At 43.1% G+C, this 17,545-nt stretch overlaps 1 protein-coding gene across 1 annotated transcript in view; it reads right to left on the bottom strand.

Moving 5' to 3' along the window:
• Positions 1–17,545, bottom strand: part of GUCY1A2 (guanylate cyclase 1 soluble subunit alpha 2) — a 342,963-nt gene that overhangs the window by 10,860 nt on the left and 314,558 nt on the right. Inside the window, exon 7 of the mRNA XM_075593200.1 lies at positions 14,500–14,654. Within this exon, the coding sequence (XP_075449315.1) occupies positions 14,500–14,654 (155 nt within the window). The remainder of the gene's footprint in view (positions 1–14,499; positions 14,655–17,545) is intronic.

Genomic DNA, 17,545 nt, shown 5'->3' with positions numbered 1-17,545 from the left:
TGTTACAGGGCCCATGCTATAAGCATTCATAAAAAAAATCACCGGCTCATTTAAATCGCCTGTCTTTTGAGTGTTGCAGTCACAGTCTTCAGAAAGCCTCGATTACCTGTGATAGCAAAATTCCAAAAACGAGCGAGTAGCCGGCGACCTGATGATCGCCTCTCTGAAAAGGCCTTACCCGGCGATTTCTTTCAGCTGCAGAGCGAGCTGCTCAGAGAGAGCCGCCTATCCCTGCGCAAATTTAGCCTGCAATTAATGTTTTTTAATAAAAAATGTAATGCTAGTGTAGATGAGCAAGGGGTCTCCGGAGCAGAACAGCATTGATTTGAGGTCTGGGGACCCCCTGCTTCCCGAGAAACAGGCTTCGTTATGGGGTGCCGGTATCTCCTATGCATTTTATGCCCCCGGTCACGTGACGCGGGACATTAAAATGCATAGGAGATACCGGCACCCCATAATGGGGCCTGTATCTCAGGAAGTAGGGGGAATCCGGACCTCAAATCAATATGGTTCTGCTCCGCAGACCCCCTGCTCATAACTAGTATTAAAATTTATATTAAAACAGCTGCTACCCACAATAAACATTAAAAACACATGTAGCCCTTGCACCCCTGAGGTACGGTAACTACTGATGCTGCTGTCACCTGTGAGGCTAACAAGATGCCTGAGCCTCCGCCACTGGGAGCCTAGGGTATACTTACACTGGGTGCAGCGCCTCCACTGATGAGGGATCCCAACTTGGTGGGAGTGTTCCTTTATCAGAACCAACATATACAGTAACCACACGCAGTTGGATAAAACAGTATTTACTTAGCATAATAATAATAACCTTTGCATAACATTTCATACATAAACAGCATGACATTCCCCTGCATGAATATCATCTCATCACCCCACACATGTAAATGGTTGCACCACTTTAGTGTCAGTCTTTATATCACCCTAGTCCTTGGTATACCATTGTGCCAGGGCACTTAACCTCTTAGTGTCCACCAGCGATAGATTGGAGTGTGTGTGTGAGGGACAGCGCTTCCCTGTGTTGGGGCCCGTTGGTGCACTTTAATATAATACCTTCCTGGTTATGGTCCTAACCAGGAGAATCCTTGAGGAGTCTGCAATACTGCAACGTGATCCCACGTAGCACTGCACTGCTCTCTGCAGAAATTAATGCACACGCTGACTCCACAGGGGAGGGATTCCCAGCCGGATTATCCCTTTGCAAACAGTCTCTGTTATGCAATCAGAGTCTCTTCCTGCTACACACTGTGCTGACAGTCAGACTCTGTCCTGCAACCTTTTTCTCACTAGGAGTACAGTGAAAGAGTCCCTATCTTAAGGCAGTTCGCTACACAATACAGTTACTTCTCTACAGTGATTCAGGGAATTAACTGGGCCCTGGGGTTTAATTCCTGGCCTAATCCTTGGAGCACTGCTCTTTGGATCTAACCTGCAGCTTCAGGATCCTGGTCTTCACTCACTGCTTCCTGTTCCAGCATGCAATAGTCTTTCCTGCTATTCAGCAGAATCCTGCAGCCCTACTGGCTCCCTGGTGTCAGGTGGTGTCACTGCCCCTGAGCATCATGGGGATTGTAGTTCTATCTGCAGCCTTTACATAGGGAGCCTCATGCTCTCCCTCTAATGGCTGCTGCTCTGCAGCTTGCACTTGTGCGCCCCCTGAAATGGCCGCTGCGGAGTTGCCCTGCTCATGCGCAACCTCGCTGCGCGTGCGCGCGCATACACCAACATGGCGGCTCCCTGCGGAGGGAACCCCCCGCGACTCCGTCACTCTGCCGCACATCTCTGATGGTAAGGAGAGGGGGGGGAAACCAGAAACACGTGGGACCGGAGGGTACCTGGCTACACACAACAACACTAATACCCACCTACTCTACCCCCATATGATTGATACCAGGGTCCGCGGGTGTCCGGGGTCCTCAGGTGGTCCCTTCGGGTGTCGGTGGGCCTTCGTGTAGTCCCCGTTGGTGTCCGGGGTCCTAATGTGGTCCCCGTGGGTGTCTGGGTGACCTCGGGTGGTCCCTGCTGGCCTGCGGTACCAATCTTGTGGCAATTTGTTTTTTGCAATGCATTGAAATAAATACACCCCCCACCCCCTCCAACACATACAGTACAGTAATGGGCAAAATAACTATTATCCAAACATTCAAAAATAAAAAATATTAGCCAGCCATCCGTGAGTGATATAGTTTACCCCCTTACCATGTGAGTGTGGGCTTTTTATCTTATTAGTGTTAATACATTTTTGTTATGTACTACACTAGTATTGTCTCATTCCCCTTTTTTCCTACCCGTGGGAGCGCTGTATTGGTGTACATCTACCAACACCACCGCCATTTGAGGGGAACTCCGCGAGCCAGACCACGTGGGGTCCGTGGGATGTCCTGAGGAGACGGGACGTGTGTATAGATTCTCTCCCCTGAATGTACAAGCGTTCATTCTGTGAGTAGGATTCTTTGGTTCTAGATAGGGACTGGTTGATGAAATCCACTACGCAATTGGTGTGCCTTGTTGTTATCTGTTATTTCAGAAGCAGTGGAAAATAACATTAAGGACACCCTCCCATCTGGAATCCAACCAACAAGTCCATCAATCCGCCCAAAAGGAGCCGCATTTCAGAGACTACCTTGCTGGATCACGGTATCTTGGACTTTCAGTTAGCGCCGGGGACACTTAACTTTGTATGTGTATTAGCCAGCCAGCATAAATAAAGTAAATAAACCTTTCTACTTACCCGTGCCATCATGAAGGGCATCCTCATCAGCATACTCCAGGTCCATGTCCTCGTTGCCAGAAAGAATAAAAGAAAAATACAATCTAATGGCCCCTAACCCCTTAATCACCTTAGCAGTTAATAAATGTCATAGTATTTAAGGGGCTAACCCCCGCCCCCTGCTACACACCCTGGAGGCCTAACCATCCACCCCGAGACCACTATACCTACCCTCTACCCATTGATACTCATATAATATGGGCATGATAAGCCACTATAGCAGTCAATGGTCACCATAATAAAAAAGCATGAAGGCCAAAAATACACAATAGTAAAAGATATACACAAGCCCCTAAACACACCAATTTAATAAATAAAAGCACTAGCCAACCAATCAATTTAACAAATAAAAGTACTAACCAACAAAACAATTAATTAATTTTAAACACTAGCAATCAAAACAATTAATGAATTTAAACCAGAAGCCAACAAAACAAATAAGTAATTTAAAACGCTAACAAATCCTAAAATGTACTAAAAACAAGCCATCCAAAATCCAAACAATTGAATCCAAACAATAAAAACAAATAGAAAAATTACAATCAATTCAAAACAAGCATGACAAAAATGCATTGTCTGTCACTGTATTTATCTGTACCCTAAAGGGGCACAGATTAATACATTATCAGTCAATGGGCAATCACAAACATAAAAATAAATAAATATAATGAAAAAATCCTGGAAAAAAAACATTTACATACATTCAATATTTCTCTTACCTTTAGAAGTCTTCACCCTCCTAATTCCATTGTATATGCTAGCTCTCGTACCGCGATATCATCAGCCGCAATCCAACGCCATCCACCTTGAGGACCAGCATCAGGTAAAAAAAAAATCTTTCTTCTTTTATCTTCTATCACTGTCTTCTTTCTTCATCTTTCATTATTTTTTTTAATCTTCTTTCTTCATCTGTCAATCCAAAACCCAATGGTAAATCCCCAACAGGATGTTGTCTTGTCAGGATGTGACGTCATCACTTAAATTGATGTCACATGCTTTTGAACTAATGTAACCTATCACATGACACAGCAACCAATTGGATTGTCTTCAATCCCATTGGCTGTAATACCTTGTGATATAGCCATGTTGTTTTAAGGATGTGACGTACCTCCCTTGGAGATGACATCACATCCTAAAAAAATAAATAAAGAGGCGGGCACATAAGCATCCAATCGGATTTGAGCTGTACAATCTGACCATAAAATGGGACATCACAGGCCCCATATAAGGCCTGTACATCTCATTTTACTTCAAGAAGCCGAGGTTACAACACACTGTTGTGGATTTACCAATGGGTTTTGGATTGACAGATGACGAAAGAAGATTAAAGAAAATAATGACAGATGAAGAAAGAAGACAGTGATAGAAGATAAAGAGAGAAGATTTTAGAAGATTTTTTTTACCTGATGCTGGTCTTCAAGGTGGATGGCGTTGGATTGCGGATAATGACGTTGCAGTACAAGAGATTGCAGATACAACGGGATTCAGAGGGTGAAGACTTCTAAAGGTAAAAAAAAATATTGAATTTATGTAAATGTCTTTTTTTCAGGTTTTTTCATTATATTTGTTTATTTTTATGTTTATGATTGCCCATTGACTGCTAATGTATTAATCTCTCCCCCTTCAGGGTAGAGATATATACAGTGACAGCCAATGCATTTTTTGGCAAATACTTGTTTTGAATTGATTGTTTGGATTTTGGATGGCTCGTTTTTAGTACATTTTAGGATTGGTTAGTGTTTTAAATTAATTATTTGTTTTGTTGGTTAGTGCTTTTATTTATTAACTTAATTGGTTGGCTAGTGCTTTCATTTATTTAATTTTTGTGTTTAGGTGCCTTCATGCTTTTTTTATTAGGGTGACCATTGACTACTATAGTGGTGCCCATATTAAAGGGGTATGATGTACCACTATGCCAATCAATCGGTACAGGGTGGGTATAGTGGTCTCGGGGTGGGTGGTTAGGCCCCCCGGTGGGTAGTGCGGTAGGGTGGGTTAACCCTTAATTACTATAGCATTTACTAACCGCTAAGGAGATTAAGGAGTTAGGGGCCATTAGATTGTATTTTTTCTTGTATTCTTTCTGGCAACGGAGGACATGCACCTGGAGTATACTGATGAGGACGACCTTCATGATGGCAGGGGTAAGTAGGTAAAGTTTATTTACTTTATTTGTGCTTGCTGGCTAATGTTTTATTTTATAATGGGCAAATGAGCTATTATCCATATCTGGATAATAGTTTTTTTGCCCATTACTGTACTGTATGTGTTGCCCATACTGTACTGTATGTGTAGCATAGCCCCCCAAGTATTATATATTGGGGGAGGGGGAGTTCAGGTTGTAACATTGGTGCAGCTGTTCAGTTGCATAGCAGGATTCATTATGAGCAAACAGATGACGATTGCTAATACATAATCACCACTTTTTCAGCATCAAATACTGACAGTCAGAGGGGCTGCACTGCAGACTTCTCAGGCCATCAAGAGTTTACTATTAAACAAATTAATTAATTTTATAGTCTAAACATTCACGCACTAGTGTGTGGGCCATAAAATCAGAGTCAGTCTAGGGATTGAATTACACCAGGAATGTGGATAATTATTTTGTGCTCTTTTCACCTTGGTATTGTGTGCAGTGTTGGCCATTTGAAGTTATCAGCATTACATCATTCTATTAGACTTACTTGGAAAGTTAACATTTAAAGTTCTGAGTTGCCTCTTGCTCCCGGCTTGTATCTTTAACACGTTACCATGGAGCTTATTCAGAAAACTATAATAGCTGTAACACATATTGAATGATAAAGTATAGTAAGAGCACTAACGTTAGTTAACTTACTGCAGTGTACGGTTTGACTTTTTATATGCTGCTAACAAACTGAATGCAGGACTTTTGCATGGTCAGTAAATGAGACTTAATACCGGAGAAAATAATACAATTTAATCATTGGGAGAATATTGCCTCTGCCCTGGAGTGTACAATCCAAGTTGTATGGTATGTTGGAAACTTACAAACACAGCAGAGGAACATGTACTGTAGGATAGAAAGAGTAGCAGCAGCGAAAATAGATTTGTGATTGCCATACGTTTGTTATATTACTGAATTAATGCAATGAGGCCTCAATGGTAATAGTCAATATTATATTTATTTTGTTTCTCTTGCGGTTTTACCTCCCTCTGTTCATGTTTACCATGGTTACCATGATGGGAAGGGCAGGACCTAATACTAGCGTGATAATGACAATTCACAGGGTGCATTAAAGCAGTAATACCCTATCCAATACATTCAGAGGTAACTTTCAAGTATGATGCAGCCTTGTTCCAAAAGCGTAATATTTTAGATTACTTCTGTAGGCTATAGTTTGTAATCTCTTTGCTCATCCCCACATCTTTAAAAGAGCAGAGAGCTGGGTTATCATTTTTGGGCATGCTGTCTAGTATTATTTAGTGTTATTTGTTGGTGATGGAAATCGATTGCTATAGCAGTGCACACCAGTTAATCTTTTCAATCTTGTCCTTTTAAAAGAAAAGATGATAGAGGGTCATATACTTATAGCGGTTCTATAAAATAGTTACATACTACCAGAGGAATTAAGTTGAGGCATGGAATCTGATTGCTGTGGGGACTTGTCCTTCATTCATTCCCACATTAATCTCACAAAAGTATAATATGGTATTTGGAACTGACCTCTACTCTTGTTGGCATCTAATGAAGTTTTGATCAAGTTCATTATTATTTCTAAAATAATGTCTTCTTTTTACGTGACAGTTAGTTAACCATAATCTTATTCCACATTCATGTCGCAATAAATTCTGTAATTTATTAGCAAAACTTAATTTTGAGTATAGTTCTAAAATGCTTCTTTCCAATTAGCAGTTTTTATCATGAACCTGTGTATCACAGACCCAGTCTGGTCTTTCTCAACTCCAGCAGAAAAGAGAGGTACATGAGAATTGTGCCAGGTAGTGTTAGGACCTGCAGAATGGGCATGACGTGAAGTGGCTGCAGGCTTATAAACTTTTGGCCAAAGGGTTTAACTAAATGATCCTTTTTCATGAGCAGATAAGTACTGTGGTATTGCACCATATGTTGTGTCATTTTGTATGATGCGCTGACCTTTCTGTTTTGCTTCTTTCAAATGTTTCGTAAAAAATCATATAAATATTCGTGACAAAGTACAGTATGGGGGATTTATACTGTACCAATTGTAAGTATGTATATATGTAACACTGCTTCCCCCACCCTCTGGGAGATTTGGCCATTACACGGTGTATGGTGCATACCTGCTGGCTCACAGTTGATCTGAGTCTTCACCGATGTTGTTGGGGAGAACAGGACAAGTTTCTGGGTTACATTACTGTTGTCTATTCCTGGATACACAGCGCCTCCATCTACTGCAGGCTCCAGATATACTGTATGGAGGCAATCTCCCACAGAAGAACGTATTCCCCTCCCCACCCAGTAAGATCACACACTAGGCAGGAGGTATAGATATAACTGGAACAGGTTTATTGGTCCTCTGGTGACACAGTATCACAGGCTACTGCCCCAATACCGTTCACTGCAGGTCTCAAAACTTCTGGATGGTCCTGGACCTCCACTCTGGGCTAAGGGCACCTGAAGCAGTCCTTGCTCTTCCCTGCACCTCTAGCAGGGACAGGGGAAAGGTAATCACTCACTCTCCCCCAAGGGGAAGAGGAACAGGGAAGGCCAGTTCAGGCAATCCTGTGTGACACCGTCTCTCTCAACGGTAGAGACACTGCTAAATTTGGGTGGTGCAACCCCCTAAGTACAGTTGGTGGGAGGTACAAGGTCTGAACCCATGATTGGGCAGAATCCAGGCCTTGTCCCACCTCCTCCCCTGTCACTCAAGGGCGCTGCCTCTGTGGGGAAACCACATAATTGGTCCTGACACTGCCTGCTCTTTCCAGGGCTTGCATGTCAGGGAGGGCAGACTGGTAGCCAAACCAGGCATAGCTACATATATTTATTTGTGCAGTGCTTCACAGCAGTAATATTGTACACGTGGCATAATAATAGGAGAAATAATTGGAATAAGCACATAGGCATACAGTAAAAGTGAACACCAGAAAAGAGATTCCCTGACACAAATTACGATTGAGAATTGTCTCAATTGTCTGAAACTGGAGATCACTTTATATTATGTCAATATATCACAAACGCTTTGCTTTAATTTTGTTCCACTTGTGCTAGAGAACATTTTGGGGAGTGGGTTTAAGAGGAGTTAGGAGGGACATAACACAAAATGCTCACTACAGTGTGCTCTTTTGTGTTGACATTACTGTGTTTACTTGTATTCTAAATGTATTTACTGAAGTTGCTTTTGATCTGTTGCTGGGAGAGGACAGGATGACAGAGCTGACACTGAAAGCCGTCTTTGTTTAACTTTGGCATTCATTAAGTAAACATCTCCAGTCTGCTGTCTTTGGATTTATGTGGATGATTTCGAACACAGCAATACTTTCTGATTAGTTTTGTCACATCTGTTTAATTATTTTGGGGTTTTTTTATGCATCATTAAATATTATTTTTGTAAAAATACAAAGGCAAAACCGTCTTGTAGATAAAATTCTCATTTATTTCAGGTGAAGAGCGCTAACATTTCTATATAATGGACTTGAATATGAAAAAAGAGCAAAATGGAACATATACTGTAGAAGAGAGAGAGAGAGATTTTTAATACACATGTATGCAGATGACACAATCTTATATGCACACAGCCATAGCCTCTCCGACCTTGAACACATACTTCAATCTGACTTTGAGACTTGAAAATTGGATCTCCCAAAACAACCTGTTTTTAAACACTGACAAGATTATAACAATGGTATTTGGGACCAAGGCTAAAATGTAAGCTTCCAATGACTGAGCTCCAGATCAGAACCAATGCTAATACCACCATTAACTCCTGTTACTAGTTTTAAATACTTGGGCATATGGTTTGACTCCCATTTAACATTTGGGATGCGCATTGATACCCCGACATCCACAACTACGGGTACTTTACAGGAATAAATCCTCCCTAAGCCTGCTGGTCAGAAAGCATATTGCACAGCAGATGCTAATGTCAATTATTGACTATGGGGACATAGGATACAGCTCGCAACCCCAAACCCACCTTAGCAAACTTGATACCCTCTAAAATTCAATATGCTGTTTTGTTCTCCACTGCAACTACAACACACATCACTGCGAAATGCTCAGAGAACTAGATTGGTCATCACTTAAGTCTAGGTGCAAAGTTCATCTCTCCTGTCTTGCCTCCAAATACTTTCTGGGCAAGCAACGTGTCTATCTGAACAAGCTTCTCACCCTACCACATGCAACACTTATCATCTGAGATCTGACTTCAAAAGACTGTTCATGGTCCCAAGGTTCAGCAAAGTATCCTCCTTCTCTTACCGTGCACCCCACATCTGGAACAATCTACCGGAGACTCTTACAGCCGCCACCAGTCTAAGTTCTTTCAAAACTAAAGCTGTCTCACATTTTAATCTGGTCTGTATCTGTTACATACGCCTATAACATATATTATCTTTAACTGTGCATGCAATGTCTTGTATATAATGTATATCCTGTTCACTTATGATTATGTAACCCTGTTTCCCCCACTGAATCTCACATAGGGTCTCCTAGGGGAAATGCTACTCTGGTTACATGGCTCTTTGTGGTGCATACCTGCTGGTAACAGGGGGCCCTGAGTATCCCGCATGGTGGTAAAGGGGAACAACAATACAGGCTTCTGGGGAATTGCCCAAATTCTACTCAGAGGTGCAGCGCCTCAATCTCGTGCAGCGCTCAGGTATATGGGGTGAAGTCTCTGCAAAAGAACTCTCGTCCCCCTCCTCCTAATATACTTCAGTCTTAGGCCACAAAGGTATAGGTAAAAACACAGGATCTATATTTGGTCTTCGGTATTCAGCAGCAGTTGATAGATAACAGCAATAGAAGGGTCTTCACCCTCAGGATGTCCCTGGATCCTACTCCCAGCCAAAGGGCACCGAGAGTGGTCCTTGTTCATCCCCTATACCCTTGCGGAATAGGAGGTATGGTTCCCCACCTCTACCCTGAGGGAGGGCCTCAAGCCTGCCAGAGTCCTGACAGCTTAGTACGGGTGAACCTGTCTTTCTCAAAGGTAGAGACCAACTGGCTAAATCAGGAAGTGCAACTCATTAAATCAGTTCCAGTGAGAACCAGCCCTCTTACCCACCTTCTCTAACTCTTTGAGCTGCATGCGTGGGGAAAACCCATGATTACTCCTGGCAAACCTACCCTTAATAAGCTTTACTGCTAGGAGGAGGACAGAAACTCAGCTCTACTAGCTGAGAAACTACTCAGAAACTAGCTCAAAACTACTCAGGGCTACAATTACAAAAAGAAAGGAAAAGTGTGTGGCAAAAATAGAATCAGGGATAAAAAAATACAGTAGTGGAAGTGATAACCTCAAAAAATTGATATCCCAATTACCCAAAAATGTGATTAAAAGTGAACACATTTAACACATATTCAGTGATATGTACATAACCTTGCTAGGTAATAAGAGAGCGCCTGCTGCTATAAATCAGAGGTGGCTCAGCACCTCTCAGGTACTAGAGTAGAAATAAAAGACAAAAACAGTGCACAACGCTCATAGTGTAATAACGTTTAGTATAATATTCTGATTCTGTGTACATCAGAAAAGTTCTTTAAAAGCATTTCATGTAACAAGACATGCGTTACTACACTGCAACAGGACGACTTGGATATCAGACGTCGTTTGGTCACCCCTGGATGAATCTTCGGGCTCCTCAATAGAAAACACTCTTCATGGTAGGTGGCACCACATAAGCGGGCTCAGTAAGTCCTCCCCGGCGTAAACAGGTAGCAACAGTCCTTATGGCGATGATGGTCACGGAAACAGGTGCTCAAACGCAAAAACCTTTCCAATATCATGAGACACGGCAGTGTAGCTAACCGAACACCCCACACCATGTCATGCATAAACGTGACTGGGATGTATTGGTATGGCAGACCCAGAGAAACAAATGCCGGCACCAGTGTTATGATAACTAATGTCCATATAGTTGTAGAGATAGGGAGAGAAGCCCCCTTGAGTGTGCTTCAAAGGTCTGTGGTGGAAGCGTTTTTAATGAATGAATGGACTAAGAAGGTAAGGGACAATATTGCAAGTATGCTGTAGTGGGTAAATAACCCACTAGGTGGGTAGGTGGGTAGGTGGGTAGGTAAAGGAACGCTGTCTCGGATTGACGTCCAAAATGGTGTATCTTGATAAACAGTGTCCCTTTGAGAAAGCGCCCTGAGAGGCGAGAAACGCGTCAGGGGACGTTTTTTGTGCTGTTTTAATTTTGGCATATATGCCTAATAAAATTTCTTGATTTTACTCCAGACCAGCCTTCTTCTCTAACAGCAGCAGTTTTCTAATTTTTATAATGTCCATATAGAGTAACACAGACTCCAGCCCCAAAATTAGCTCTGACAGTGCAGGACTATGGTTGATGACACCACTCTATCTACGTCTCATCACAATATTTGCGGCCAAGCGAGATAAGTAAAAAAAGCCATCAGTGAAATAGCACATCAATGCTTAGGGCTCATGAAGTCAGTGAAGCATAAAATCAGCATAAAATCCAACGCGTTTCGTAGTATAACATCTACTTCATTCATCAGCTGATGAAGTAGTTGTTATACTACGAAACACGTAGGATTTTATGCTGATTTGATGTGCCCGCTTGTGTGGTGCAACCTACCGTGAAGAGAGCGTTTTCTATTCAGGAGCCCGAAGATTCATCCAGGGTAACTAGACGACGTCTGATATCCAACTCGTCCTGTTGCACTGTGGTAACGCATGTCTTGCTGCATGAAATGCTTTAAAATAACTTTTCTGATGTACACAGAATACTTACCCTTTTAGATACAATTTTTTTTATACTAAATATTACTACACTATGAGCGTTGTGTGCTTTTTGTTTTTATTTCTCCTGTTCACTTAATGTAACTATGTATTTGTAAACATGTATTATTTGTCATCTTAACTCTATGCCCAGGACATACTTGAAAATGAGAGGTAACTCTCAATGTATTACTTCCTGGTAAAACATTTTATAAATAAATAAATCATCCATTTTTTTGCATGAATCTTTTTTTCTGAAGCAATCTTTCTGGAGCTGAAACAATCATTTTTTTTGTTTTGTTTTGTGAAACTTCCTATTACCGGAGATATTTACCGGGTTACTTGTCAGTTTCACAACTCCAAGCCAGGTTACATATAAAAGCTAAATGTAAGGCTAGATCCACAATGCTTCATTAAATCAGGACATACCTAAACCAGGAATGGATGTTATGATCCCTGAGCTAAAATACTATCCTAAAAGCTAATTGTATGCACAAACAACCTGTACAGTATATATATATATATATATATATATATATATATATATATATATATATATATATATATATTTTGTCACTTTTTTTACCCACCATAACCTTAATGACAGTGGTGATTACCTAGTCTAGTCTCAAACCTGCAAGCCATTAAGACCAGCCTCACACTGATGATACCCATCAAGGTTGAAACATGTATGTGAGTAGGTCTAATGGCTTTGCATCTCATCCCAGCCTCTGTTTAAAAGCTGTGTTTAAAACAGCATGCAGTGGCTTGAGGATTGGCTTGTGTAATACGAGCTTGAGACAAAAGGTGGCACTGAGTGCTCATTTGCATGTCATTTCCCAGAATCCCTTGCTGCAGGGGAAGCGCTGTATGCTGGGTGACAATGGGGAAAGACAGGGTTGCAGACCTGTCTAAGACATGCAAATGAACATACAGTAATATTTACAGTTGCTTTATGTTTTACTGTGGAGGGTTTTTGTCACTTTTTTTACCCACCATAACCTTAATGACAGTGGTGATTACCTAGTCTAGTCTCAAACCTGCAAGCCATTAAGACCAGCCTCACACTGATGATACCTATCAAGGTTGAAACATGTATGTGAGTAGGTCTAATGGCTTTGCATCTCATCCCAGCCTCTGTTTAAAAGCTGTGTTTAAAACAGCATGCAGTGGCTTGAGGATTGGCTTGTGTAATACGAGCTTGAGACAAAAGGTGGCACTGAGTGCTCATTTGCATGTCATTTCCCAGAATCCCTTGCTGCAGTGGAAGCGCTGTATGCTGGGTGACAATGGGGAAAGACAGGGTTGCAGACCTGTCTAAGACATGCAAATGAACATACAGTAATATTTACAGTTGCTATATATATATATATATATATATATATATATATATATATATATATATATATATATATATATATATATATATATCTTTATTTGTATAGAACCATCCATGTACATATCGCTTCACAGCAGTAATACATGTGAGAAAATTATATGATACATACTGTGTTGGGAATAAGCACTTCAGACATAAAATTAACACTAGGAAAAGGAGTCCCTGACAAAATAATTTACAATCAAAGTGGCAAGAACTGTAGTTAGAACATACAGAGAGGGTGTTAAGGTAAGTCTGGATGTAAGGAGTCAGGGTGAATACATATGCGATGTATAGTACTAGTCAAGGGAGCTTAGCTAATAGTTTCCTTAAAGAGGTGTTTTAAGATTGGCCTTAAAACATCCAAACTACTTTATTTGAATAGGTTTAACATTGTTATTTTAGCTTTACGCTATGTTATGTTCCAATCACATTATACCAGTCTTGGCGTTACGTCTATCCAAACCCTGAAAGAGGGCTTAAGCAGAAGTGGAGATAGAGAGGAGAGGGAAATATTACCGTGAAATAACGCTATGTTATTTAAATTATGAACAGCTGATCTTACACCCCTCTAGACACTGCAAAAGCAATATAGCAAAGTCTGGATAGGAGTAACGCAAACTTTATGTATAACATAAAATAACATAACTATACCATTGAGTCTCTGCATTAACCTTCATCCTTTGACTGCCCTATAGACTTAGGTACGTCATGGGGTCTGGAAGTCCAGGGGCCCCATGACGTTGTAGTTATGTCATTTTCCTGGTTATTTGTCTAGGGGATTTCGCATTCTGCAGTCCTCTGGAGCACAAAACACGATCAATTGGGAAGTGGAACAGAAGGAGGCGGACTACTCCCCTTCTGTCATTGGTGATAGAGTGATCATGTGAAAACTTCAGAGAAGCGGTCACATGATCGCAAATGCCAGAGTGGTTGTGGCACTCAGGGACCGCAGCCCCTTCGGCGCTCAAAGGGTTAATGAACTTTTGTGGATATGCGATGTTGTAACACCTCATTTGCATTTCATTATCACTAACGCTTAACACTACGCTCTTTACGGGGGAGAAAACATGTCTTAATGTTGTGTCATTGTCACTGAAGATGCAGTTCACAGTTAGAGTTAACGTAATGTTAGTGATATAATGTAAAAAATATATGGATGTGGGTCATACAGTAGAATGATACACAAAAATGCAAAAATGACATTAAAGAAGAAAATGGAAAACTGGAACTTGAGATTACGGTAAAAAAAAATTGCCATCCAGCCTTTACAACTAATATTAAGTATAGCTCTTCTATTATAAACCATGGCATATAAAGTGAATGAGGGTGTCACCTGTAATTTAAGAGTAAGCGAGAGGTATCATCGTATAAGAATGTCAGAAAATAACTGCAGTGTGTAAATAGATAAGTACTGTACTCACTGGTAAGATGTTGGACTGACATTGATGCGACGTGGGTGGCTTCCCGACTCAAACTTGCTAGCCAGCGTAACATTGTTTCCAAACAGACAATACCGAGGCATTCTTACACCAACGACACCAGCGAAGACAGAACCTGAGTGAATTCCTATTCTCATCTGTAAGAGAAAACAAACACATTACAACCCTTTCAAAACTGTGCTTTTTAAAATGAATTCATCTACTTCTGTAGATCTTGGTCCTTACTGTCATTAAGCCAAATGCCTAATTTAGTAACAACGCACTGAAAACACAAGAACACTTATTGATTGGTTTTGATATTTAAGTACTCTGGGGGGGAGATGAATCGACACAGAGAAAAGTGTGTTTTTGCTCCCTGTTGCTCATACAGTATGTAAGGAGCTCGTTTGCAATACTTCTTACATTTCGCACAGATTGATAAACAGAGAGGTTTACACTCCCATAGACTGGGCAGATAGTTTTGCTCAAATAAAGAGCAACAGGGAAAGATATTTATTTATTTATAAAAATGTTTTACCAGGAAGTAATACATTGATAGTTACCTCTCCTATTCAAGTATGTCCTGGGCACAGAATTATGATGACAAATAAATGGTTACTTATAAATTATACTGTATACAAGACATTGCATGCACAGTTAAAGATAATATATATGGGGCGTGTCCAGGAAGCCAACAGGAATGGCTGTGTAAGACAGGAGCTCCGTGGACCCTGATAACCAAAGCTTACTAAAAGCGCCTTTCCCCCCAACCCCCAGACCCCCAAAATCCCAGTAATAGCTGCCGGAACAAGCAGAGATGAGTTCCAAACAAAAAACGCAACCCGCACACGGGGTTACGAAGTTCTTTTCCCCCTCACAGAAAAATGCTGAGGGGACCGGCAAATCACAAGATGGCGCCGGAGCCTCAAACGCACGAGGCACAAGGCCACAGGCCCAAGAGCGCGACCGAGGGGAGGACTCGCCTAACCCTGAAGCTACCCTCACCCAAAGCATGATGAAAAACATGTTAGACAGCCTACGCGTGTCCATCCAGAGTGATCTGCGGGCAGCGGTAACGGAACTGCGCCAAGATATCACGGGACTAACCGAACGCACGACCGCACTGGAAGAAAAAATGGGAGAAACGCACCAGGCACAATCGGCCGCAGAGAATGAGATATTCAGGCTGGGACGGGAGATAAGCAACCTAAAAGACACGCTGGAGGATCACGAAAACCGTGATAGGAGGCAGAATATCAGGCTAAGAGGCATCCCTGAGTCTGTCCTCCCCGGCCAACTGCAGGCATATCTCACTGACCTGTTCACATCTCTCTGCGCTGATCTGGAAATAAAAGACCTGGAGATGGACCGGGCCCACCGCACCTTGGGACCACGTTCAGATGACCCAAACAGGACAAGAGACGTCATAGCGCGTCTCCACCGGTACACGATCAAAGAAAAGATCATGCAGGCTAGCAGAGCAAAAGAGCCTATAACATTCCGGGACGACCATCTCCAGGTCTATAATGACTTGTCAAAAATAACAGTGGACAAGCGGCGAGATCTCCAACCACTAACCAGACTAATGCGGGACCAGGGGATTAAATACAAGTGGGGCTTCCCCTTTAAATTGATCGTGAACCGAAACGGGAAATTTCTTACGATCAGGCACCCCACAGAGATGACCCGCCTGGCCAAAGCTGTGGGCCTCGACCCCCCCTCGGCGTGGGACTCGGATACATCCGAGACCCGGAGCAGGGACGTCGACGAACCAACAGTGAGGGCATCGCAGCGCCTGGCGGGCCAACGGCTGCAACAAAGATAAAAAAACTCAGGACTTACCTTGGTTCACATGTTCCCAGTTACAAGTTCAACCCTAATCTGACCCTATCCTGCAGTGTCGACGACGGAGGCCCCGGAGACCCGATGCCAGATGGAATGAGTGGACGCAGGACGAGACTACAACGACCCCGAGGAACCAAGCATCCTGGAAGCAAGCCGTGCAACCACCTACGGAAAGATCCATCGGCTCCCGAGCTGGTAGCAGTGCAGAGGCGGATAAAGATGGCCGCCGATGTGACCGGGATTTCCCCGACTCCCCGGATCGGCTACCGGGACCCAGCCTTCGGGGTGGGGGGTTTCGGTGGGCGTGTGGGGGGGGGAGGAGGCTGAAGAGGATTGCGCCTGTCCCCCCCTCCCCGTGTTGTATTCCTTTTCCGGCCGCCTCCTGGTCCCCTCTCCTGCCCATGGGGGGGGGAGGGTCCTTGGAGACCTAAGAGCGGGGGCTGCGGAGCTGACACCAAAGGAGGTATAAGACCGAAAGTCGGAGACTGTGACCTGACCCTCCAGGCAATCGTGAGTACGGCGACCCGCGGGCCCCGAAACCAGAGCTCTTAAAGAGATAGGCGCCTGACATGGCCAGACAGGCCTCCACGGCCAATGGGCTGAGAGCTCACTGTGAACACACTGTCGGTAGGCCTACCACTACACCAGTGTACAGACATGTCGGGCAAAACAAATGTTAACGGGGCTACTCCCCCCCTTGTGTGCCCGTGCACCCCCCATGTCCCTGCTCCCTTCCCCGCCTTTCCCCCCCCTTCTCCCTCATACCCAACAAGAAGCTAAACTCGATAGGGAGCCTATTCAATGTGTGAAACTGGTGAACGCTGGGGCGGGTTTGGGAGCCGAGACGAGACCCACCCCTTATGGCAAAACATACAGAATCACATATAAAGACTCGCTGTGCCTGGTAGAACTATCAAACATATAATAAGCGCATATACTGCTGTGCTTGCCTCACAGGGTGTAAAGAAGGAGAGGATATAATACAGAGGATGTAGACACCCTCTCCCCACCTATCCTCCCTCCCCCCCTCCCCACTTCCCCCCTCCCCACCTCCCCCCCTCCTCCCCACAATACACCCCCCCCTCCCCCCCTCCCTCCCCCCCTTCCCCCCTCCTACCTCCCTTCCCCCCTCCTACCTGAAGAGGTTGCATGCTCTTCTGCCAATTACCAACCCCACCCATGAGCAGACCTGAATCAAAGTCTA

The sequence above is a fragment of the Ascaphus truei genome, chromosome 3 (genome assembly GCF_040206685.1).
Source record: "Ascaphus truei isolate aAscTru1 chromosome 3, aAscTru1.hap1, whole genome shotgun sequence".
NCBI lineage: Eukaryota > Metazoa > Chordata > Amphibia > Anura > Ascaphidae > Ascaphus > Ascaphus truei.
The sequence above is the reverse complement of the archived record's forward strand: the minus strand, read 5'-3'. Positions and strand labels throughout refer to the sequence as shown.